This window comes from Saccopteryx bilineata, chromosome 2 (assembly GCF_036850765.1).
Source record: "Saccopteryx bilineata isolate mSacBil1 chromosome 2, mSacBil1_pri_phased_curated, whole genome shotgun sequence".
Classification (NCBI taxonomy): Eukaryota; Metazoa; Chordata; class Mammalia; order Chiroptera; family Emballonuridae; genus Saccopteryx; species Saccopteryx bilineata.
In genome coordinates this window covers 2,513,168-2,535,002 of record NC_089491.1, presented here as the reverse complement: position 1 = coordinate 2,535,002, position 21,835 = coordinate 2,513,168, and the positions used below count along the sequence as shown (strand labels likewise).

Sequence of the window (21,835 nt, the reverse complement as noted above, 5' to 3'; positions counted from 1 at the left end):
CCCCTCACTCTGGGGGGCTAGGCTGGCATCTCTGTCCCCCGACCGGGCAGACCCCGTAAGGAGAGCCCTGTGTCTCAGCTCCCGGGTGGGGTGGGGTGTCGGCTCCCCGCTCTGCTGGTGGGGGTGGGCTGAGAAGACAGGGCCGTCCAGCACGGTTGGAAACACATCTGCAGAAAGCCCGTCGCGTCCTCGCTGGGGGACGCGGGCCATCTGGACGCGGTTAGGGAAGGCTTCCCTCCCCCACTCCGTCCGGGTTCTCTTTCCCGCCCAACCCCCCAGCCCCCAGCCCCCGCCCGTCCGGAGCATCCACGGGACACTTGGCCTGTGTCCCTGGAGGGACCATGTAAACAGTGGGAGTTTCTCAACCTGGAGCATCGCCAGATGTCCTCGAAGTCTTAGCTGCCATAAACAGATGGCCGAGTCCTGGGAGAGGCTGACGTGGTCTCGTCCCTGACCGCGCGGGCGTGCCGGCCCCGTGGAGCCTGGGGTGGCTGTTTCCCCACCTCTCCCCCCTCCCCACCACCTGCCCCAGGACCCCCCCCCCCCGGGAGACGGGGCTCACTGCTGATGGGGCTCTTGGAACCAGCCCCTTTCCCCGGACAGTCTCAGGGCCCACCCAGCTCCTTCCCACTCCGCTCCCTCTGCTGTCATTGGTCGGCCACCTCAGAGGCGTCTTTAAAGGACGGGAGTCCACGCAGCCCAGGGCATGTAGGGTAATCAGCATCAGGGCTCCCAGCCTCACCCCCGGGGCCTCGGGGACCAGGAAGCCCCAGACTCAGTGATTTATACCCCCCTCCCCCGTGAATGTCCGTCAGGGGCACACGTGTCACCTCCTCTGCCTCCACTGTGGTTTAAGAAACACGGTGCATGCATGTGCATGTGTGTGCACGTGTGTGCACATGTGTGCGCGCTATAGCAGGGCCCCCTCTCTGTTGTCATCTCCACACGGTTGGTCCGTGGGTCGGCGGGTGGTGGCCCCGGGCCGCTCCCCTGCGATGGCTTTGCCTGGGGGAGCTCGGGCGCCCTGGGCCGGCCTCTTTTATCCCTTTTATCTCCGTGGTTGCGCCGGCGCCCTCACAGTCCCCGAGCCTTCCCGGCTGCCTCCGTCCGGAAGGCTGGGTCGCGCAGCTGTCTGCACGAGCTCCCTGTGTCCATCGCCTGTACAAATATTTCTCCGAGTGCTCATCTGTGTAAACACAGCGTCCATCCTCACAGCGACGGGGAGCCCCAGCGGGGAGGGTCCAGGGCTCAGAGGGGCTCTGCAGCCCCCTGACTGGGAGCCCCCTGCCCGGCCAGGCTGGCTGATCCCTGAGCCCTGCTGGGCACAACCTCTTCCTTCCGGGAAGTAATTCAAGGTTTTGCAAGAGGACCGTTCACTCTTGAAGACAAGCGCAGGGCACGACGGCTTTGAGCACCCCTAGAAAAGAAGCAATGTGCTTCCTGTGGTCTGGGGGGGTGGGGGTGCGTAGGGGGCAGCAGGTGGGCCCAGGGCCAGCACGTCCAGCTCTCTCACGCTGTCCCAGCAGCCACAACAACTGTCCCCGAGTGTACTGACACCTGCCCAGCAGGGCAGACAGAACCTACCTGGCCCCGGGCACTCTGACACCACCCCTGCTGAGTCCCCAGCCTGCAGCTCTCTGAGGGGGCGGGGACCCTTCCCCTCCCTGCAAGGGCTGTGCCTTATCTCAGACCCCCCCCTGAAGTGGGCATGAAACACAGAGGACATGGATGGGGTGGGCGCTGACCCTGGCGTTGACTGGACAGGGATAGAGAGAGGCGTTCTGCCCTGGGAAGGGGTTGGAAGAGGAGCCACTTGGGCCAGGGAGCTCTGTCCAGAAGAGAGAGCTGAAGCCCACTGTCCCCTCTGCTGCTCACCCCCCCCCATGGGGACAGGTGACAGGACAGGAGGCCATGTCCCCATTTGGGGGTAAGAGTGAGGTCTGGTGGGACCAGAGGCAGGGCAGTCCTCAGCCTGCAGGGTGAGTGGCTGGAGCAGGAGGGGTGAGTGTCCAGGGCAGTGGGGGGACTTGGCAGTGTGGCCCACTCGCTCTGGACAGTGGCCGGGTGGTAGGGAGCATTTGCCCACCAGAGGGAGAAGGGGGCTGGAGGCTCCCGTGTGGCTGTCTGAGTGGAGTCAGTCCTGACCGTCCTCCAGGCCGGGCCTGGGGTCTGCTCCTCCTTCGGGCCACCATGGCCCAGGGCCTACCTGGCCTCTGTCTGCCCCTCGGGGACAGGAGAGACCCTGCCTGGGGGGCCGGGCGGTCTGGGTGCCCCGCTCTGCACAGGGCATCATAAGGGGCTTCTGCTGAGCTGCCCTTGAGGGAAGCCCGTGGGTCCCTGTCCTGGGCTTGTGGCTGTTCTGAAATGCTCAGAAGACGGCCACCGTGGCCCCTGCCACAGCCCCTGTTACAGACTGCAGTTTCCTGCCTGTGCAGTGGACACTGGTCCGAGGCCCGACCCGGGGGCTGTCCTTAGCATGGGGGTCTGCGGGGGGACAGGGCCCACGTGGGGGCCTCGGGAGGGCGGGGGTCTCAGACGCTGTCTCTGTCCAGAGGCCCGACCCGGGGGCTGTCCTTAGCATGAGGGTCTGCGGGAGGACAGGGCCCACGTGGGGGCCTCGGGAGGGCGGGGGTCTCAGACGCCGTCTCCGTCTCTTCCAGGGTATGCTGTTGGAGGGGCCGCCAGGCCCTGAAGGCCCCGCAGTGAGTGTCACCTGCTAATTCCGTGACCTGCGGGAGGTGCTCGGGGACGAGGGGGAGGGAGGTGGCCAGGGACACCCAGATGGGGGAGGGGACGCTCGCTCGCTGCCATTTACAGACATCCCCGGATCCCGGGGCCCAGTGGGTGCTGCTGATCTCTGCACTCTGTTCTGATTCTGTGTTTAATTCCAGGGTCTCCCGGGACCTCCAGGAACGATGGGTCCCACCGGCCCCGTAGGTGACCCTGGAGACAGGGTAAGGCCTTCCTCGGCTCCCCGGGACCCTGCGCTCTGCAGGCTCGCCCGGATGTCTCTCTCCCTGCTCTGTGGCGGGCGGGCGCTGGCCTCCCGTGTGCGAATGGCAGCCTGGCCCCGTGACACCCCACACCACCCTTTCACTGCGTCCAGTCCGTTCAGATATTTAGGGAGGTCAACTGTGGCCCTGCCCTGAGCTAGGGGGCAGGTGACCGCCATTCCTAACCCCCAAGAGTGGGGGCTGTGTTCCCACAGAGGCTGCCAGTGGTCAGCTCACAGCAGCCCTGCCTCCACATGACGGGGGGTATCTGGACCCTTTCTCCATCTGAGAACTTCGCTGACCTGGAGTCCCTCCCTCGGTCCCCTTCTTTGTTGGCAGTTGAGCAGCAGACACGGGGGGAGCTTGCTTTGGAGGGGACGGGCACCTCCCAGGGTGGCCCTGGTCAGAGGAACCCTGCTGGGGATCGCTGCCCAGGAGAGGGACCAGGGCGGGACCCAGGGTGGTGCCCTTTCACTTTGACACCTGGTGGGACGTTGGGGTACTGCCGCCTTGCAGGTCCCTGTCCCCCGTGGCTTCTTTTTTTCCTCTTTCTTTGTTTTTCCTGCCGGTCTAATGAGTCACCTGTGGGTGTGAGCGCACTTGCAGGAGGGGCTAATGGTTGGCTAAGCTGTGGGTGAGAGGGACTAGGATCCCAGGTGTCCTGGTGGACATTCATTCATCCCCAGGGCCTGGGATGCGGCCCAGAGCAGAGTAAGGTGTGGGGTGGACGATGGCTGTCTGGTGGGTGGAAGGGTAGCCAGGGTCTGTCCCCTAGGCTGCCCGGAGAGGCACCCAGGGAGGGGGCGTGCAGCTGCCCAGCGCGAGGGCTTTGGAGCAGTGCTGGGGGTGGGGGTGGGACATGGCTGGACACCCACAGATGATGGTGCTGGGCTGGCAGGGGGCAGGGAGGAGATTCTTCTTGCTCTCTGTGGCTGGGTGACCTCTGAGTCCAGCTCAGATGGGCCTCATGCAGGATTCTCCAGCACCTTGTCTCTCTGTGGCCGGTGGCTTTGGGGTCCCCAAGGAGGTGGGTCTATGTGGCAGGGACTCGCTGGCCTGCAGGACGCTGGCCACCCGCACATACCTGGCTCGCCGGCCCTCTGCTCCCCTCTTCAACAATCAGAATTTCAGATGAGCAATTGGGAGGGGGGACACTGGTCTGCCCCTAACTTCGTGACTTGAATTCTGCAGTCTCTAACCAAACTCAGTCCAAGTATCTGTGTGAGGTGAGGTGACAGCCAGGTCCTCCCACAGAGCTGTCAGCGGGTGGGCCCATGAGTGGGACCGAGCCGCACATCGAGGAGAGAGGGCCAGGCGGCACCATAGGCGGCGTCCTCTCTCTCAGATGCAGGTTAGGACACTGTGCTGCGCAGCGTGCACGGATGGTGACTGACCTCTCTCGGCCTCAGGGTTGCTCCAGGTGCCCATTTACCCATCCATCCGTCTGTCCACCCATCCGTCTGTCCACCCAGTGCAGATCGTCGCTGGGTTCCCACAGTGCGGGGCACACAGGCCTGGCACTGAGGGTGTGAGTGCCCACGACCAGGGAGGGACTCCAGCCCCTTCGGCCTTTGCCTTGGGGCCGGCCCTGACTCAGGCCAGAGGCGGTGTCCTTGCTGGTGCCTCGTGCATGGCTGCCTGACCTGGCTGCTCCGTGTGTCCACCGCGCTCAGGGCATCTCGGCCGAGCTGCACAGGCGAGAGCGCACACACAGATGCACATTCATGCACGCACATGTATACACGTGTGCACGCAGAGATATACACCCGGGTGTACACATGTGTATACACACACAGATACACACACACTTATGCACGCACACATATGCATGTGTGCATGCAGAGATATACACCCAGGTGTACACATGTGTATGCACACACAGATACACAAACACTTATGCACGCACACATATGCATGTGTGCATGCAGAGATATACACCCGGGTGTACACATGTGTATACACACACAGATACACAAACACTTATGCACGCACACATATGCATGTGTGCATGCAGAGATATACACCCGGGTGTACACATGTGTATACACACACAGATACACAAACACTTATGCACGCACACATATGCATGTGTGCATGCAGAGATATACACCCAGGTGTACACATGCATATACACACATGTACATAGATATACAAACATGCATACATACAGATAGACACACATGCACACAGAGATATACACACACACCCAGACTCACATACACCAATACATGCGTACACGCGTGCACAGCACACATGTTCCAGTTCATTCCACCTGGGTATCCCTGCCTTGCAGGGTGCCCTAGCTTGTGTGCCAGGCTCCCAGCAGCCTGGTCTTGAGTGACATCCGCCATTCCTTACCGCAGCCTTCCTCAAAGTGTGCCTTGGCCCCGTCCCCCAAGGCCGTGGTGGGGGCTGCCCTTCCCTGTGGCGGCCCCCCTGTGTGCCACGATCAGTCTCTGACTCTCAGAGGGACTGTGCATCGGCCTGCATAGACTCCGGCACATTAAAGAACGCCGGCCGCAGCTCATGGAGCCGAGAGCACACGGGGGGCGGGTGTTGCCGCAGCGCAGGGACGGCGTGCGGGACTCGGACGTCCGCCCGGGGGCGTTGCCGCAGCGCAGGGACGGCGTGCAGAACCCGGACGTCCGCTCGGGGGCGTTGCCGCAGCACAGGGACGGCGTGCGGGACTCGGACGTCCGCCCGGGGGCGTTGCCGCAGTACAGGGACGGTGTGCAGAACCCGGACGTCCGCTCGGGGGCGTTGCCGCAGCACAGGGACGGCGAGCGGGACTCGGACGTTGCCGCAGCACAGGGACGGCGTGCGGAACTGCGGATGTTGCCGCAGCACAGGGACGGCGTGCGGGACTCGGACGTTGCCGCAGCACAGGGACGGCGTGCGGAACTGCGGACGTTGCCGCAGCACAGGGACGGCGTGCGGGACTCGGACGTCCGCCCGGGGGCGTTGCCGCAGCACAGGGACGGCGTGCGGGACTCGGACGTCCGCCCGGGGGCGTTGCCGCAGAACAGGGACGGCGTGCAGGACTCGGACGTCCGCCCGGGGGCGTTGCCGCAGCACAGGGACAGCTCGGACGTCCGGGCGACTGTGCGGCCCGCCGGGTGTCGCCGGGAAGCGGAAGGACTCCACGGCCGCAGTGCCTCTCTGTGCGGCCCGCGGGCCTGCGGCTCTTCCTGTGGCCACCGTCCCATGCACGAAGGCCGGGCCGTGTTTCGTCTCCCCAGCCCGGTGCCTGGAGCCGAGAAGGGCCCCCCACGACCCTTCTGCTTGCTGGCCCATCCCGGGGAGTCTGAGCCACGTCACCGGCTTGTGTCCAGTGTCCCGTCTTCCAGCTCCGGGCACAGCGTCTGTGGGGGCAGACCTGGCGCTTGGCGAAGTTTGCTGACGACACAGCTTCGAGCGTGCTCACCGCGGGCTCACGTCAGCGGCCGCGCAGGAGTCGTGTCAAGTTTTAACCCATCGGAAGGGCCCTCTGAGGTTTCTCTCCTCGGGGGTCCGCGGTCTCCCTGTCGGTCTGCTGTCCCGTTGTTCCAGATCCTTCCGGTGGGAGAGCGACTGGCCGTTTACAGTCCCTGAACCTGACCTGTCACCACGGTGGCTTGGAATGCGCAGGGAGGAGGAGCTGGAGGACGGGCACAGCGGACGTGGGCCGCCCTGGTCCAGTGCCCGCGGCCTTCGGGCAGCAGGGGCACGATGCACAGACACCGCGTGGACGGCACCCCGTTCCCGGGAGACACAGACCCCCCCCCCCCCGGTCGGGTGTGACTCGGGGTCGGTCGACCCTGAGACGGACAGCTCGGCCGCGAGCGGTCGGGCGTTGATATTCGAGAGGAAATCTGGGAGGCAGAACGTGTTTCAGAATTTTTTTTTTTTTAAAACACGTATTGTAATCTGAGAATGTTTTTCAAGATGGCGGCCAGGGCCACTTGGCCGGATCCATTAACAATATAAACAAGCGTCATCCCTTACTGCCCCAACTGTCCGCCTCCCGGGACCCAGCGGAGGAAGATGCCGGAATCTTCAGCGTGGCAGCACGTGGCGCCCGGGACCCTGGGAGCGACCCGAGTGGGCGTCTGCGGAGGATGGATCGATGAGAAGATGCGTGGTCCCGCGTGGGGAGACTCCCCGGCCGGCCGTGAGCTGGACCGAGGCCAGCTCGGAAGTGGGCGGAGACCTGCAGCGGAGAGCAGGAGCCGGGGCCGGGGCCGTTGGTTAGACGCCGGCTGACCTCGTGACGAGGGGCACACCGCCTCCCGGGTCCCCTTCTGTTCTGGCTTCCTGTTGGCACGCACAGAACCGGGACTCCGGGTTCGGCCGGGGGAAGGATGGGCTGTCACACCAGCCTGTCCCGAGGATGGGTGGTTTCGGAGCAAAACCAGACACGCGATCGTGCGGGCCCAGGTGCATCCGCGCCCTGCCGGGCGGTCCCAGGAGAACCACCCTGGGTCTCGGTCACCTTGGCTGGGAGCGTCGCGCTCTGGAGGGGAGAGGGGCGAGCAGAGGACGGGAACCCACACCCCTGAGTCCTGGCGTGTGGCTATCAGGATCTTTTCTTCATCGGGGACAGTGAGTGGAGCTTCCATCCGGAGGCCAAACGAACATCGTCCGTGTCCGGCGTGCCAGGCGTCAGCTGGAAGGAGAGGCCACGCTGAGTGGGAGACGTGTTCTGAAAACGCCGTCCTGCAGGGAGGCTTGATACTCGCGTGGTCCTGAGCCGGCCAGAGGACTGAACAGATGTCGAGGGCTGTCTGTGTGGGACCCGCTGTAGAGACCGGGTCAGCGGAAGGGTGTGGAGGGCACAGCCTTGGCCTGTTTAGTTTGGGTTGCTGTGTCTGTCTGAGTCGGGGGACACTTTGACCCGCCTTCCATCTGAGCAGGTCAGCGCGGCGTGGAGCAGCCCGAGGAGCGGCCACACTGACCGTGCGGGGGAACTGGGCTTGTCAGCAGCCAGGGCGGGTGTCCTCGGGGCTGCCTGCCCGCCTGCCCGTGTGGTGCGGAGACCTGGGCGAGGTGTCCCGGAGGGGTGGACGCCCCGGTGCCCCGTGACTGCCCACCTGCCCGTGTGGTGCAGAGACCCGGGCGGGGTGTCCCGGAGGGGTGGACGCCCGGTGCCCCCTGTCTGCCCGTGTGGTGTGGAGACCCGGGCGGGGTGTCCCGGAGGGGTGGATGCCCGGTGCCCCCTGTCTGTCCGCGTGGTACGGAGACCCGGGCGGGGTGTCCCGGAGGGGTGGACGCCCCGGTGCCCCCTGTCTGCCCGCGTGGTGCGGAGACCCGGGTGGGGTGTCCCGGAGGGGTGGGCGCCTGGTGTCCCCTGTCTGTCTGTGTGGTGCAGAGACCCGGGCGGGGTGTCCCGGAGGGGTGGGCGCCTGGTGCCCCCTGTCTGTCTGTGTGGTGCAGAGACCCGGGCGGGGTGTCCCGGAGGGGTGGGCGCCTGGTGTCCCCTGTCTGTCTGTGTGGTGCAGAGACCCGAGCGGGGTGTCCCGGAGGGGTGGGCGCCTGGTGCCCCCTGTCTGTGTGGTGCAGAGACCCGGGCGGGGTGTCCTGGAGGGGTGGACGCCTGGTGTCCCCTGTCTGTCTGTGTGGTGCGGAGACCCGGGCGGGTTGTCCCAGAGGGGTGGACGCCCCGGTGCCCCCTGCCCGCGTTCTGGAGTGTTGCATCTGCCCCCCAACTGTGACCCCCCTTTCTCTCTGGGCCCCCCTGGATCTGCCCAGACATCCCTCCTCCCTCAGCCTTCTCCCCCGGGAGCCGTTCCTCACCCCCACCCCACAGCGACAGCCCCCTCTTCTCAGCCTGGGCTCTGGAACATTCCAGGCCGCGGGGCCGGCTCTCCCCTGTGCTTGTCCAGTGTCACCTCCTGCTGGGCCGTGGCTCCCAACCCCCTCATCCCGCCGTGGCCCGGCTTTGCCCCTCTCCACCCTGACCAGGCTGTCTCGGCCCCCTCTGTCCGCAGGGTCCGCCTGGACGCCCAGGTCTTCCTGGGGCCGACGGGCTGCCCGGGCCCCCTGGAACCATGCTCATGCTGCCCGTGAGTGTCCCTGTCTGTGGGGTGGGCGGTCGGTAGGGCGTGAGGCCCGGGGCTCTGTTTCCAAGGGGAATGGCCTTATGGCCACAGACTGGCCCCAACCTGGGCTGACCATGCCAGAGGTAGGCTCCTGGGGGGCCGTCCTGCTTTCGCAGAAGAGTGGACGCCAGTGGTCAAGGGTGGGTGCCCAGGGCTGACCCACCCGAGAGGGAGTAGAGTCAGGCTCCCTGAAGGACAGCTATACGTATGACATCTGTCTGTTGTCAAACACGTACTGTCACCCCTTGGGCCTCTGAGTCGGCATGCTTGCCAGCTGGTCCTTCCTTGGGCCTGACCTGCCCAGGACCGTCACGGGGAGCCCAGGCCCAGGAGATAGAGTATATCTGGTTGGTCTGGAAGTCCGTCTTCTGACTGACATCGGTTTCCCATGAGCCCGTGCTCTCTGTCCAATGCCCGGGGCGCTGGGCACAGCTCAGGGTCACCTGGTACGGAACCAGGACTTCCCTTGCCTGGCCTCAGTGCAGGTGTTGTGTGGGCCCTGGGCTTGTCCTCACAGTAACTAGCGGTGGTGGAGTCTCAGGGTGAGCAGCCGCAGGTCCCGAGAGGACTTCCAGACACGGCAGGGGTGGGGTCTCCTGGGGGCCCCGGGCGGAAGTTAGCAGGTGGGGCTGGGCCCCTCTTGTGCTGGCATAGGAGGGTGGCATGCACAGGGGAGGGTGGGGCTGTGAGCTGCCCAGCCAGCCCCCCTGAGGCTCTGCTGCCACCCCCCCTCAACCCTGGTGTCCAGTGTGGGCACCCACGTCCGGATACCCTTGGTGACCCCCATCTCACACCTACAGTTCCGGTTCGGAGGTGGTGGCGATGCTGGCTCCAAAGGTCCCATGGTCTCAGCTCAGGAGTCCCAAGCTCAAGCCATTCTACAGCAGGCCCGGGTGAGGGGTCTGGGCCCTGGGGGACGGGGCCCTGGGTGGTGGTGGGGGGGGCACAGAGCTCAGACACTTTACAGTAGGCCCGGGTGAGGGGTCTGGGCCCTGGGGGACGGGGCCCTGGGTGGTGGTGGGGGGGGCACAGAGCTCAGACACTTTACAGCAGGCCCGGGTGAGGGGTCTGGGCCCTGGGGGACGGGGCCCTGGGTGGTGGTGGTGGGGGCACAGAGCTCAGACATTCCACAGCAGGCCCGGGTGAGGGGTCTGGGCCCTGGGGGATGGGGCCCTGGGTGGCAGTGGGGGGAGCACAGAGCTCAGACATTCCACAGCAGGCCCGGGTGAGGGGTCTGGGCCCTGGGGGCAGGGCACTAAGTGGGGTGGGGCACAGAGCTCAGACACTTTACAGCAGGCCCGGGTGAGGGGTCTGGGCCCTGGGGGACGGGGCCCTGGATGGTGGTGGTGGGGGGCACAGAGCTCAGACATTCTACAGCAGGCCCCGGTGAGGGGTCTGGGATGCGCTGGGCCAAGCTGGACACCTGTCGGGACCAGTACCCCCGCCATCTCTCAGCCTGTCCTGTTCTCTCGCAGCTGGCGTTGAGGGGGCCGGCCGGCCCGATGGGTCTGACGGGGAGACCCGGCCCCATGGTGAGTCACCAGCAGGGGTGCAGTGGGCACGTGGGGAGGAGTTGGGGTCCCCCTCTCATCCCCTTGCTCTTGAATCTCCCAACTCGCTTTGGAGAGGAGTGGACGCATCTTGAGCTGTGGCCCACACTAGTTCTGTTACTGGCCCCCGGGCTGGGGGGGCCTGCACTGCCTGGGGGCCGGGAAGCACCCCGTACCTGTGCTGGTTGTGGTTTTGCCCCGTGACCTGGGGGCTCTGCGCCTCTTCCTTTCCGGGCATCAGTATGAGGGGCGGACCCGGCTGCCAGCCCTCCCCGCCCAGCCCGGCCCTCCTGAGTGCCCCGGGTACGGGCACCAGCCCTGCACGTGGGACCCCCAGGGACTCTGAGGGGCCCTTGCAGTTTGCAAGGAGACGTAGGATTTACACACTTGGTGTCCCACCATCGTTCCCTGGGGGGGGGGGCGTCGAGGGGACTGGGCTGCTGGCCCTGGGTCTGCAGTTAGTGCCTTCCCCATCCGGGCAACTCAGGGCTGTCCTCCTCCGGCGTGTGATCTCGTAACGGGCCCAGAGGATGTCCAAGCCGCGGGCTGAGACGGACGGACACCGTGGCCAGGTTCATTTTGGAGAGGGAGAGGAAGATCACCCAGTGAAACCAGGAAGAGACCCAAACAGGGAACCCCTCTGCCCATCCCGTGGGTTCTGTCTGAGGCGCGCAGGGGTTGAGAGTCTGCTGGCCCTGACCAGAGGGGCGCCCTGCCCAGTGGGCAGTCCCGAGGAGTGTCTGCACCCTTCGCCCCAGCCGCCGCCTGCAGCCTTCCCCTGCTGAGCGTCCCTTAACCAGCCGTGTCCCCTAGGGTCCCCCCGGGAGCGGAGGCTTGAAGGGCGAGCCGGGAGACATGGGACCTCAGGTACATGGGCGCCGCGCCTTTGCCCTTTGAGAGGGCATCTCCCGTGCGTGGGGGGCGGTGGCTCCCAGGGTGGCAGTGCCCCCCACATTGGTTTTCTCTGAGGAAGTCAGAGGGAACTGTCACTTTGTGCAGAGCGGGAGCAGGGCAGAGATAACGGGTCTCTGCAGCGGGCACCAGCTGCTGCTCCCCTGTGCCCACCCTCACTCTGGGCCGGGGTCCCTGTGCCCGGCCCCGGGGGGGTGGCCTCGAGTGGGCAGCCGGCAGGACGAACCCACAGACCGGGTTGACGAGCACAGGACGACACCCGGCGTTTGTCTCTGAGACACAAGGACGTGCACTGACCCCCTTGCCTTGCGGTTCTGGACAGGGCCCCCGAGGTGTGCAGGGCCCGCCCGGCCCGACGGGAAAGCCTGGACGAAGGGTGAGTGTTTTTCCGGCCCGTTGACCGGCTGGGGCACCCGCGACGGAGCGGGAGTCTGCGGTGCGTGGGTTCTCGATACCCACCATGCAGGCCGGGCGTGGTGGCAGAGAGCCCGGTGGCCGACTCCCATCAAAGGCGCGTTTGACTCCAAGGCCAGGGCCCCTTCTTGCGGGGCAGTGACTGAGTCACCTGCTTCTGCCTCCCAGGCCTGTCTCGAGCACGTTAATTCAGTTGAACAGATATTTTTTATTTTTATTTTTCTGAAATGAGAAGCAAGGAGGAGATACAGACTCCTACATGCACCTGATTGGAGTCCACCTGGCATGCCCACCAGGAGCGTTGCTCTGTTGCGGCCGGAGCCATTCTAGCACCTGAGACAGAGGCCATGGAGCCATCCTCAGTGCCCGGGGTCAACTTTGCTCCAATGGAGCCTTGGCTGTGGGAGGGGAAGAGAGAGACAGAGAGGAAGGAGAGGGGGAGGGGTGGAGAAGCAGATGGGCGCTTCTCCTGTGTGCCCTGGCTGGGAATCGAACCCGGGACTTCCACACACTGGGCTGATGCTCTACCACTGAGCGAACTGGCCAGGGCCTTAACAGACATTTTTATTTATTTTTTACAGAGACAGAGAGTGAGTCAGAGAGAGAGGGATAGACAGGGACAGACAGACAGGAACGGAGAGAGATGAGAAGCATCAATCATTAGTTTTTTATTGCGTGTTGCGACACCTTAGTTGTTCATTGATTGCTTTCTCATATGTGCCTTGACCGTGGGCCTTCAGCAAACCGAGTAACCCCTTGCTGGAGCCAGCGACCTTGGGTTCAAGCTGGTGAGCTTTTCCTCAAACCAGATGAGCCCGCACTCAAGCTGGCGACCTTGGGGTCTCGAACCTGGGTCCTCTGCATCCCAGTCCAATGCTCTATCCACTGCGCCACCGCCTGGTCAGGCCAGACACAGCCCGCAGGGAGCAGGTCCGTGTGAGTGATGGGAGCGTCTGGACCTTCTGCCGAGGCGTGACGTCTTCTGAACTTTGCTGACCGATTGCCCCTTGGTTTCTGGAAGTGGCATTTTGAGGAGAGACTCCCCCGTGGTGCCCGCCCACTCTCCCCCAGGCCCGACATCACACCTGCATTTCACCCAGCGTGGCGTGGCTCGGACACCTTGTCTGAGATGACTGTTCCCTCCTGGCAGCGCCCAGGGACCTTGCACTGGGGAGGTGGGGAGCACAGACCGTGTCCTGTGGTCCACTCGGACCACCTGCTCTTTTTTCTCCCGCTGCTCCTCTGACTGTCTCTGCTGTGCTTTGAGACCGAGAGCGGCTGCTCTCCAGACCTCTTCCCCGTCACGAGCCACCTCCTACCGTCTCCAGACACAAGAGGGGCAGGTGGCAGTTCAGGATGGCGAGGCCCAGGAAAGACCAGGATCCCATGGGAGGGGGTCCAGCTGCCCCTGGCTCCGGGTTCTGGCTGCACGGGGCTTGGGGTGCTGTCTCCTCGGTTTCGCGGGGAGCCGCCGCTCGGAGGTCCCCTTCGTGCTGACACGGTGCCCTCCTGTGTTCTAGGGGCGGGCTGGCAGTGACGGAGCGAGAGGGATGCCCGGGCAGACAGGCCCCAAGGTAGGCTGGCACTCGGCCCCTCGGGGTCCTGGCCGCCGTCATCGCCGTCCTCAGGGTGATGACGTGGCCGGGACACTGTTACACTGATAAACGAATGGGATTGCGATGACCAGCGGTGACTGATGCTCGCACCCATCTGGGGGGGAGGGGCATCCTGTTTGGGTCACCTTGACAGGCTGGCACGAAGTCAGGGGCTGGAGGAGTGAGTTTCAGGAGTCCATGGGACAGTTGCCATGAGTTTGGGTGGCCAACTTGCTCGTTTCGAGTGGGGGTGAGCAGGAGGGGCTGACTCGGGGCAAGAGCTTCCCTTCTATTCGTACCTTTTTTGGTGTCTGGGGGAGAGGAGGCGGGGATATGGGCCCAAGGCAGAGGCGTGTGCGGTGAGAGGCGGGCTGGTGGCCACCTCATGTGGGCCCTGAGGTCCGGGCAGGGCGCACAGATGTTCCCTGAGCTGTAGCCCAAGGCAGGGCAGCCGTCACAGAGAGCGGTGTGGTCCCTGAACAGCCCTCTGTCCTCCTCACAGGGTGACCGCGGCTTCGACGGCCTGGCTGGACTTCCGGGGGAGAAGGGCCACAGGGTAAGTGCTTCCTGTGAGGTCCCGGCCCGGAGGTCCTGCTGGGAGGAGGCTCTCTCGGGAGGTCCTCCCAGGTGGCCTCAGATCTCGTGGGTGGGGTTTGGGTCCCATTGACTCCGATGTGGCCAGTGGAGGCCCCTCGTGGGGGTGGGCAGTGGAAATGAACGCAGTGTAGTGTCCGTGTGGATGGAAGGACGGCCCAGCGGGAGTGGACGCTTCCCTGCAGCTCGCCGTGGAGAAGCTGGCAGAGTCTGGTCACAGGGGATCTGGACGGGGCAACGAGGGCTCTTCTAGAAATCTGCTCTCTGCTGAAGGGGCCTTTCTCAGCATCCGGAAGCCCTGTGCTGCCGTGTTGAGAGGTGGGGCCGGCCCCGCGGTGTCGGCGATGGCCGAGTGTGGGGCCGTGGCCCCTGGTGGCCCGGCCTGGCTCTCCTGTCCTCCTGAGTGGGCTCCACGCGGCAGCTCTGGGCGGCTCACTGGGTGTTTACTTTCCTTTCACGCCGAGGGTGCCTCCTTTATATTTCGGCTCACCCTGGACACGCACGCACACACTTGTCAGCGAGGTTTATCCGTCATGTTCTGTAACACTGAGAAACGATTGTGGCGACTTGAGCACAAGCTGCTGGGCCCACACCCTCCCCAGCCATGCGGAAGTGACAGGGGCAGGGGTAGGGCAGGGCCAGTCCCCCTGACTAACGGGCGGGCGAGCATTGAGCACCAGCTGCGTGCCAGGCCTGGAGCCTCGGGCATGAGGCAGACCAGCGCCAGTCCGCACGGCGCCCACAGTCTCAGGTCTCTCTGGGGGGGGGTGCGCGGGGGGAGGGCTCTGTGGGGTGTAGCTCAGACCCCACCTCGGTGTCCTGGGCATGCCCCGTCTGGCACAGCTGCCCCGGGACACCGGTTCCCAGGTGACTGTCTTCACGGCCAGCGTGAGCCCGGTCAGCCGGCACACGGCACGGTTTCCCCTCAGGTCTGTGGCTCGAGGAAGGGCCACGGCGGCTTTGGGACTCTCAGCCTCAGAACTAGAGGAGGACCAGGCTGGGGACTTGGGACAGGCACGTGTGACCTGCTCTGGGCTGGCTAACCCTAGCTCTGGTTGACTCCCTAGGGTGACCCTGGCCCCTCTGGCCCGCCGGGCGTGCCGGGAGAAGACGGAGACAGGGTACGTATCCCGTGGGTCTCGGCCACACCTGTGTGCCCATCTCCTCGGAGTTTGCAGGCACATGCCCGCGATGGTGGCATTGTCGTGTGGGGGTGAAGGGAGAGGACGGGGGAGGGGCGTGCAGAGACAGGATACCCCAATCTCTGGGGTAAAAGCTCCCTGCAAGTGTTTCCATCGACTTCATCCTTCCTGCTGGTCCGTGGCGTCCAGCAGCGGCCTCCACCTGTCGATGGTCTCGGGAAGCGTGCCCGTCAGCCCAGGGACGGTGCCCCCCAGGACAGCGGGAGGGGCAGAGTGTGGCGGGGACGCTGCTGTCCCCATGAGAGCCACCTCCGGCCCCGACGGGCTCTGTGCCATGCATCTTCCGGGGGCTGCAGGTCACGAGGGTCCTCAGACTGCGCACTGGCTCGGGGGCAGGAAGCGTCAGCGGGGGCGTTCGATCCCCGCCCTCCATGCACCCCGCCCCCCCAGGCAGCTCGTCGGGTGGTTGGGGTGTTTGGAGGGGAAGGTTTGGGTGCCCTGGAGACGGAGGGAGCAGGCTGGGTGTGGAAAGGCCCGGCCTGGCAGCGTCTCTGCCCTCAGCAGCGCTCAGGCTGGTGCTGTGGGGACACCTCCTGTCTGGGCCTCAGCACAGCCCCCTGTGGGGTGCGGGAGGGGAGAGGGCGCCTCGAGATGTCCGTGCTGCCTGACCGGGGTGTGTGTGCATGTGTGTGCATACAACACACGTGCACACGCATGGGCATGGGTGTGTGCACGTATGCATCTGTGATATGTGTGTGTGCCTATGTGCACATGGCTAGTGCAGGATTGTGTCCACATGTAACTGTATATGCATGGACAGGTGTGCTGTGTGTGCATGTGTGTGGGCACGACTGTGTGTGCATGTGTGTGTGTGGGCACGACTGTGTGCATGTGTGTGGGTGTGGGCACGACTGTGTGTGTGCATGCGTGTGTGTGGGCACGACTGTGTGTGTGCATGCGTGTGTGTGGGCACGACTGTGTGCATGCGTGTGTGTGGGCACGACTGTGTGTGTGCATATGTGTGTGTGGGCACGACTGTGTGTGCATGTGTGTGTGTGTGGGCACGACTGTGTGTGTGCATGCGTGTGTGTGGGCACGACTGTGCATGCGTGTGTGTGGGCACGACTGTGTGTGTGCATGTGTGTGTGTGTGGGCACAACTGTGTGTGCATGCGTGTGTGTGGCCATGACTGTGTGCATGCGTGTGTGGGCACGACTATGTGTGTGCATGTGTGTGTGTGGGGGCACAACTGTGTGTGTGGCCATGACTGTGTGTGTGCGTGTGTGTGGGCATGACTGTGTGTGTGCGTGCATGTGTGTGGGCATGACTGTGTGTGTGTGCGCGTGCGTGCAGGTGTGGTGAAGGGGGCGTGCGCTGACGAGGGAAGCTGAGTGCTGACATGCAGCCCTGGTCCTGGACCAGTCACACCGGGAGGGGTCTTGGTTGGCCCCCCAGCCGTGTGCAGGGCCCTGGCAGAAACACTGGGCTCCCTCAGGCCTCGGCCAGGGGACCTGGTGATTGTCCCCAGATTCCTTCCCACCCAGTTTTATCATGGACGTTCCCATCTGTCACTGGTCCGCCTGTCTGTGTGTCTGTCATGTATCTGTCTAGTTGCTGTTGGTCTTTCTGCCATTTATGTCCATTATTGATTCTGAGATCGTGGGTTTCTCCCTCATTGGAGCCGAGGTTGGTGAGCTCCTGGGCAGGGACCCAGAGCGCTGGCACTCACCTCTGCTCCTGCGGCTTTCTGGGTGCAAGGCACGGGGCTGTCCAGCTGCGGGTGCTGCGGTAGCCCCCGGCCAGAGCCCTCAGCACGGCCGAGGGAAACGCCATCTCCCTGGAGCCCAGGCTTTAGGGCTTGTCCCTGAAGCCCCGCCCCTTTCTCCCTGCAGGGTGATGACGGAGAAGTTGGGCCCAGAGGGCTGCCCGGGGAACCAGTAAGTCCACTGACTGGTGGGAGCCCGTCTCCTCACCATGCGGGCGGGCTGCGTGCAGGTTGTCTGTGGGATAAATCGGGGATCGACTTAGAGCTGCGGTCGTTAGGGGTTCGGCCATGACACGCAGACAAATCTGGGGTTTCCCTGGGAAGAGAAGGAGGGGCATGTGCTGGGGCATAACCATGAGGAATCCATCGAGCCTGCCTGAGGAGGCGCTCAGGACCCTGAGGGTTGTGGTGGGAGTCCTGGCCACAGTCATGGCGGGTGTCCAGGGTCACCATGGAGGGTGTCCAGGGTCACCATGGAGGGTGTCCAGGGTCGTCATGGAGGGTGTCCAGGGTCACCATGGAGGGTGTCCAGGGTCACCATGGAGGGTGTCCAGGCTCATCATGGAGGGTGTCCAGGGTCACCATGGAGGGTGTCCAGGGTACAGTCATGGAGGGTGTCCAGGGTCACCATGGAGGGTGTCCAGGGTCATCATGGAGTGTGTCCAGGCTCATCATAGAGGGCGTCCTGGCTATAGTCATGATGGGTGTCCAGGGTCACCATGGAGGGTGTCCAGGGTCACCATGGAGGGTGTCCAGGGTCATCATGGCTGAATTAGCCAGCATCTGCAGCCCTTTCTAACAGCCACACTTTCTTAAAAACGGGACCTTCTCCCCTAGCGTGCCGCTGCCCGGACATCGGAGAGCTCTGTTCCCAAAGCCGATTTCTGTTTGGGGCCAAAGCCAATTTCCTGAGCCACAAAAGGGCCTTAATTACTTTTCATTCACGGCTGCTTTCTGAACGACTCATTTCTTCTATCGACATCAGCAGGGGCCGCGTGCATCTGGTGATGCTAATTGAGGAGAAATACTGCTCACGCTGCAGTGGGGGGGCAGCCTGGGGTCGGCACCGGCCCGTTCATTTGGGACTGAATTATACCCTCGGTGTCTGATTAACCGCGGAAGAGAATTCATCAGCACCGCTCTCCCCTTCCACACGTGTCTGAGCCATACCTTCTGGGTCATTAACTCCTAAAAAAAACCATTTATACGGCGAGGTGTTAAAATAACGAAGGAAACACTTAAGCGGCAATGAACGTGGGCAGGATTTCTCATCACTGCTTCTGGGAAGGTTCCGGCAAAGTGAAGGGCGGTTGAAGTCACCGTGCCTCGTGCCTCGACACACGGCCCCCTAACTCCCCGGTAGGCGGGAGGGGGCGTGAGTGACTCAGGGCTGGGCTCCTTCCTGCCGCGGCGGCAGTGACTCTGCAGCGTGACCGCTCCGATCTCGAGATCCATCCGATGGACGGTCCCCGCGCACCCGCCACTCACTGCCAGGGGAGGGGGACTGAGCTCTGGGCCACAGCGGCCACAGGGACTCGAGCACAGGCTTCCTGTCTAGTGTTCAGCCGTGCGGTTCCCGTCAGGGGCCCGGTTTCTCTGACCTCTGTCCCCCCTGAACCCCATGGGCTCTGAGGCCAGAGACCCGGCGGCCCCGTGTGGCAGGTGTACCCAAGGCACATGCGGGGAGGTTTGGGGCTCACCTGCCCTGAGCAGGTGGGAAAAGGCACCCATCGACTCAGAAGGCTCCCCTTCCCCTGGAGGTGCCCGGTGATCTTCCATCTGAGCCCCCCCATCAATTTCAGGGACCCCAGGTGGAGAGGTGGGGTGGGGAGACGGAGCAGGGGCAGGAGAGGGTGTTGGCCACGCTCCCTGGGCAGCGGGGAGACCTGTGTGGCCGCAGAGACCCTGGATGGGGGTGGGGGGTGCTGGGGGCAGGGCGGGGCCGGACCGCCAGCCGAGCCTGAGTCTCCCGTGCTCTCTCCTCTTGCAGGGGCCGCGTGGTCTGCTGGGGCCGAAGGGTCCCCCGGGCCCTCCCGGACCTCCTGTAAGTCTGCCACCCGTTTGCCTGTCCGTCCCCACCACTCCCTTCACGACCCGCCGCCCACCTGGTGGCCCACCCCAGGCTTAGGCAGCGAGCTCGCTGCCCTGACCGCCGGCACACGCTCGGTGCCCGTGGGAGGGGCCCGCGGGGCGCTGCTGCCCGTGTGCAGAAGGAACTTGGCCGGGGGAGACCCAGGGCCAGCTGGCTTGACCACACTCCCGTCACACACACAGCCTGTGCTGTTACAGTGACTTTGACATCCCATTGCCTCCCTGCCTGAAAGTGCTTCTAGCGGCTTCTGGAAAGTTCTGGAAGGAGGCAGAAGCCTGTGGTTCCCGTGGGGCTCTTTCCCCAGGCCGGGCCGGCCTGCCCACTCTGTGCGGCCCCTCTGCCCTGTTTCCTGAGCACTTGGCCTGCCCCAGCCGTCACCCCTCGCTGCTCAAGACTTGAGGATTTCTGTGGGGTCAGGCCCTTCCTCTTGCCCAAGAGTGCGCCCTCTGGGACATGTGGGCGGGGCCACGCCTGTCGAGTGTGATTTTCCTTCTGAGCATTAACTCTTCGTTATTTGATCTCCCTTTTTCTCCCATCTCGTCCAGGGGGTGACGGGTATGGACGGCCAACCGGGCCCGAAAGGAAACGTGGTGAGTCTCGGGGGGGTCCCTGCGGGGGTCCCCGCTCCCCAGCCTCCTGGGCGGTTCCCACTCCTCTACCCCCCGGGGCGCTCCTAGCCAGGCTGGGGAGATCTGCCATTGTCAGAACCAGAGGGGATGTGAGGGGCGGCCCCTCCGAGTCCCAGGCCCCGTGGCAAGCCCACGCCCAGCCTGAGGACCTCGCCAGCCCGGCGCGGAGGGCCGCCCTTCCTCCCTGCGTGGAGTGGTGTGCAGTGTACGAGACCCGCCTCAGGCCCTGTGTCCCTCCATTCTTGGGGCTCTGGCCGACTTCCGCGTGGCAGATGGTTTGGGGATTTTCTGCCAAACGGAAAACCTTCCGGTCAGTTCCTTTAGCGTGCTTTCCCGATGGCCGTTGTGCGTCAGCAGGAACAAACGAGGGCGCGGGGCCCAGGTTGTGAGCCTCACAGGTGTGGGCCTGCTCTCACGCTCTGCCGCCTGGCTGCCTTTCCCCATGGGGCGTGTCCGGAGTGAGTGTGTCCGGCCTGAGCGTAGACGGGAAGGATGGGGAGACCCAGGGCCCCCAAGGGGGTGCAGCATCACCCCTTCTCCGCCCTTCAGAACCCCCTTCAGTGCCTTTGCCTTTGCCTCCTGTAGGGTCCGCAGGGAGAGCCCGGCCCCCCAGGACAGCAGGGTAACCCAGGTGCCCAGGTGAGCGAGTGGGGGGCGGACTCCTGGGCAGCGGGAGGCGCAGGTCTTCAGTGCGGTGCCCTGGGCCTGAGCGGCCGCAGAGCGCTGCCCCTGTGCTGCTGGCCTGGCCCAGAGGGGCCTGCAGCCTGAAGGTGGCCCAGAACCGCCCGGCTGGCCCCACATGAGAGGATGGGGGAGGGTGAGCGGTGGGCAGGGGGGCTTCTGAGCCAACACGTGTCTGACCTTCCTGCCCCACTCTTCCTCCGCCCCAGGGTCTTCCTGGCCCCCAGGGTGCCATCGGCCCTCCGGGAGACAAGGTAGGTGGGCTGAGCTGGGCGTAGGGGCGCCCCGGGAGGCGTGTTGGGCGTCGCCAGCGTGGTGTGTGAGCCCTTGCCCTCCCCGGAGTGGGGGAAGCTCGGAGCACTGAGCACTGAGAATGTGGGCCCAGAGGAAGGTCGTGGACCTTGTCATTCATTCATTCATTCCCTCCCTCCCTCTGTAGCCATGTGTAGGGTTTCTAGAGTCAGGAAGAAGGATAACTATCGGGCACCCAGTTAAATCTGAACTGTTTGTGCTTTTCTGAAACCCAAACGGACCCGGGCTGGTTTTGCTTTTGCTAAATTTGGCAACCCTAAATGCATCCTCGGCACGAGTCCTAGGTGCTGGGGACAGGACTGGGAACACCCTGGTGGGAGGAGCTAGGTGGCCTCTGGAGGGGATTCTCCGGGCAGCAAGGCTCCCTGGGGGCTTGTTCAAACAGCTCCCTGGCCTGGGGGGCCTGTCGTCACCCGGCTGGGGCAGGAGCATTCATTCCAATCACAAAACCTGAAGTTGCTCCAGGTGCTGGAAGCTTCCAAGCCAGGGGGGTGGTGGGTACCTCTGAGCACCACCCTTTTCTACACGCGTCCTTTGAACGGGAATGTGGGGAAGTATCCTCGGGGGTGTGCGGAGCAGGTGGGCAGCCCGGGGACCTCCCGGGGCATCTGCTCACGGAGTCTGGGTTGTTCCAGGGTCCGCTGGGTAAACCAGGCCTCCCGGGAATGCCCGGCGCTGACGGACCTCCGGTAAGTACCCCTGCTCGCCTCACCTGTGCACACACGCACGCACGCACACACCACCCATGTCCACTCCAAGCACAGACAGGGGCTGGAGCCCAGGCCAACGGCCGCTTCCCTCGCACTGGGGACGGCGGTGAGTGTGTGACTGTCCACCGCCACCCCCACCCCCGCTTTGGTGACCACCGTTTGAGCACTCGAGCTGGACGGCTCAGGGCCGATTTGGTTTGGATACAGCCTTTCCAGAATGTGTTTCCGCGGAAGGGGGTGGTGGGTGGGTGGTTGCACAGACAGGGACAGGGCCGGTAGAGGGTGCGGGCGCTGCTTGGTTCCCGGAACCCAGCCTGGCACTGTGACTGGGAACTAACTCTCAGGAGGGCTGGGCCGGGCTCCAAGCGA

At 64.4% G+C, this 21,835-nt stretch overlaps 1 protein-coding gene across 3 annotated transcripts in view; it reads left to right on the top strand.

Moving 5' to 3' along the window:
* COL5A1 (collagen type V alpha 1 chain) overlaps positions 1-21,835 on the top strand; it is a 161,559-nt gene that overhangs the window by 68,985 nt on the left and 70,739 nt on the right. For all 3 annotated transcript variants that reach the window (XM_066255728.1, XM_066255727.1, XM_066255726.1), the window contains exons 10-25: positions 2,661-2,702; positions 2,892-2,954; positions 8,960-9,034; positions 9,871-9,963; positions 10,546-10,602; positions 11,434-11,487; positions 11,855-11,908; positions 13,467-13,520; positions 14,044-14,097; positions 15,203-15,256; positions 17,170-17,214; positions 19,033-19,086; positions 19,680-19,724; positions 20,349-20,402; positions 20,654-20,698; positions 21,392-21,445. In XM_066255728.1, coding sequence (XP_066111825.1) covers positions 2,661-2,702; positions 2,892-2,954; positions 8,960-9,034; positions 9,871-9,963; positions 10,546-10,602; positions 11,434-11,487; positions 11,855-11,908; positions 13,467-13,520; positions 14,044-14,097; positions 15,203-15,256; positions 17,170-17,214; positions 19,033-19,086; positions 19,680-19,724; positions 20,349-20,402; positions 20,654-20,698; positions 21,392-21,445 — 897 coding nt within the window. The remainder of the gene's footprint in view (positions 1-2,660; positions 2,703-2,891; positions 2,955-8,959; positions 9,035-9,870; positions 9,964-10,545; positions 10,603-11,433; positions 11,488-11,854; positions 11,909-13,466; positions 13,521-14,043; positions 14,098-15,202; positions 15,257-17,169; positions 17,215-19,032; positions 19,087-19,679; positions 19,725-20,348; positions 20,403-20,653; positions 20,699-21,391; positions 21,446-21,835) is intronic.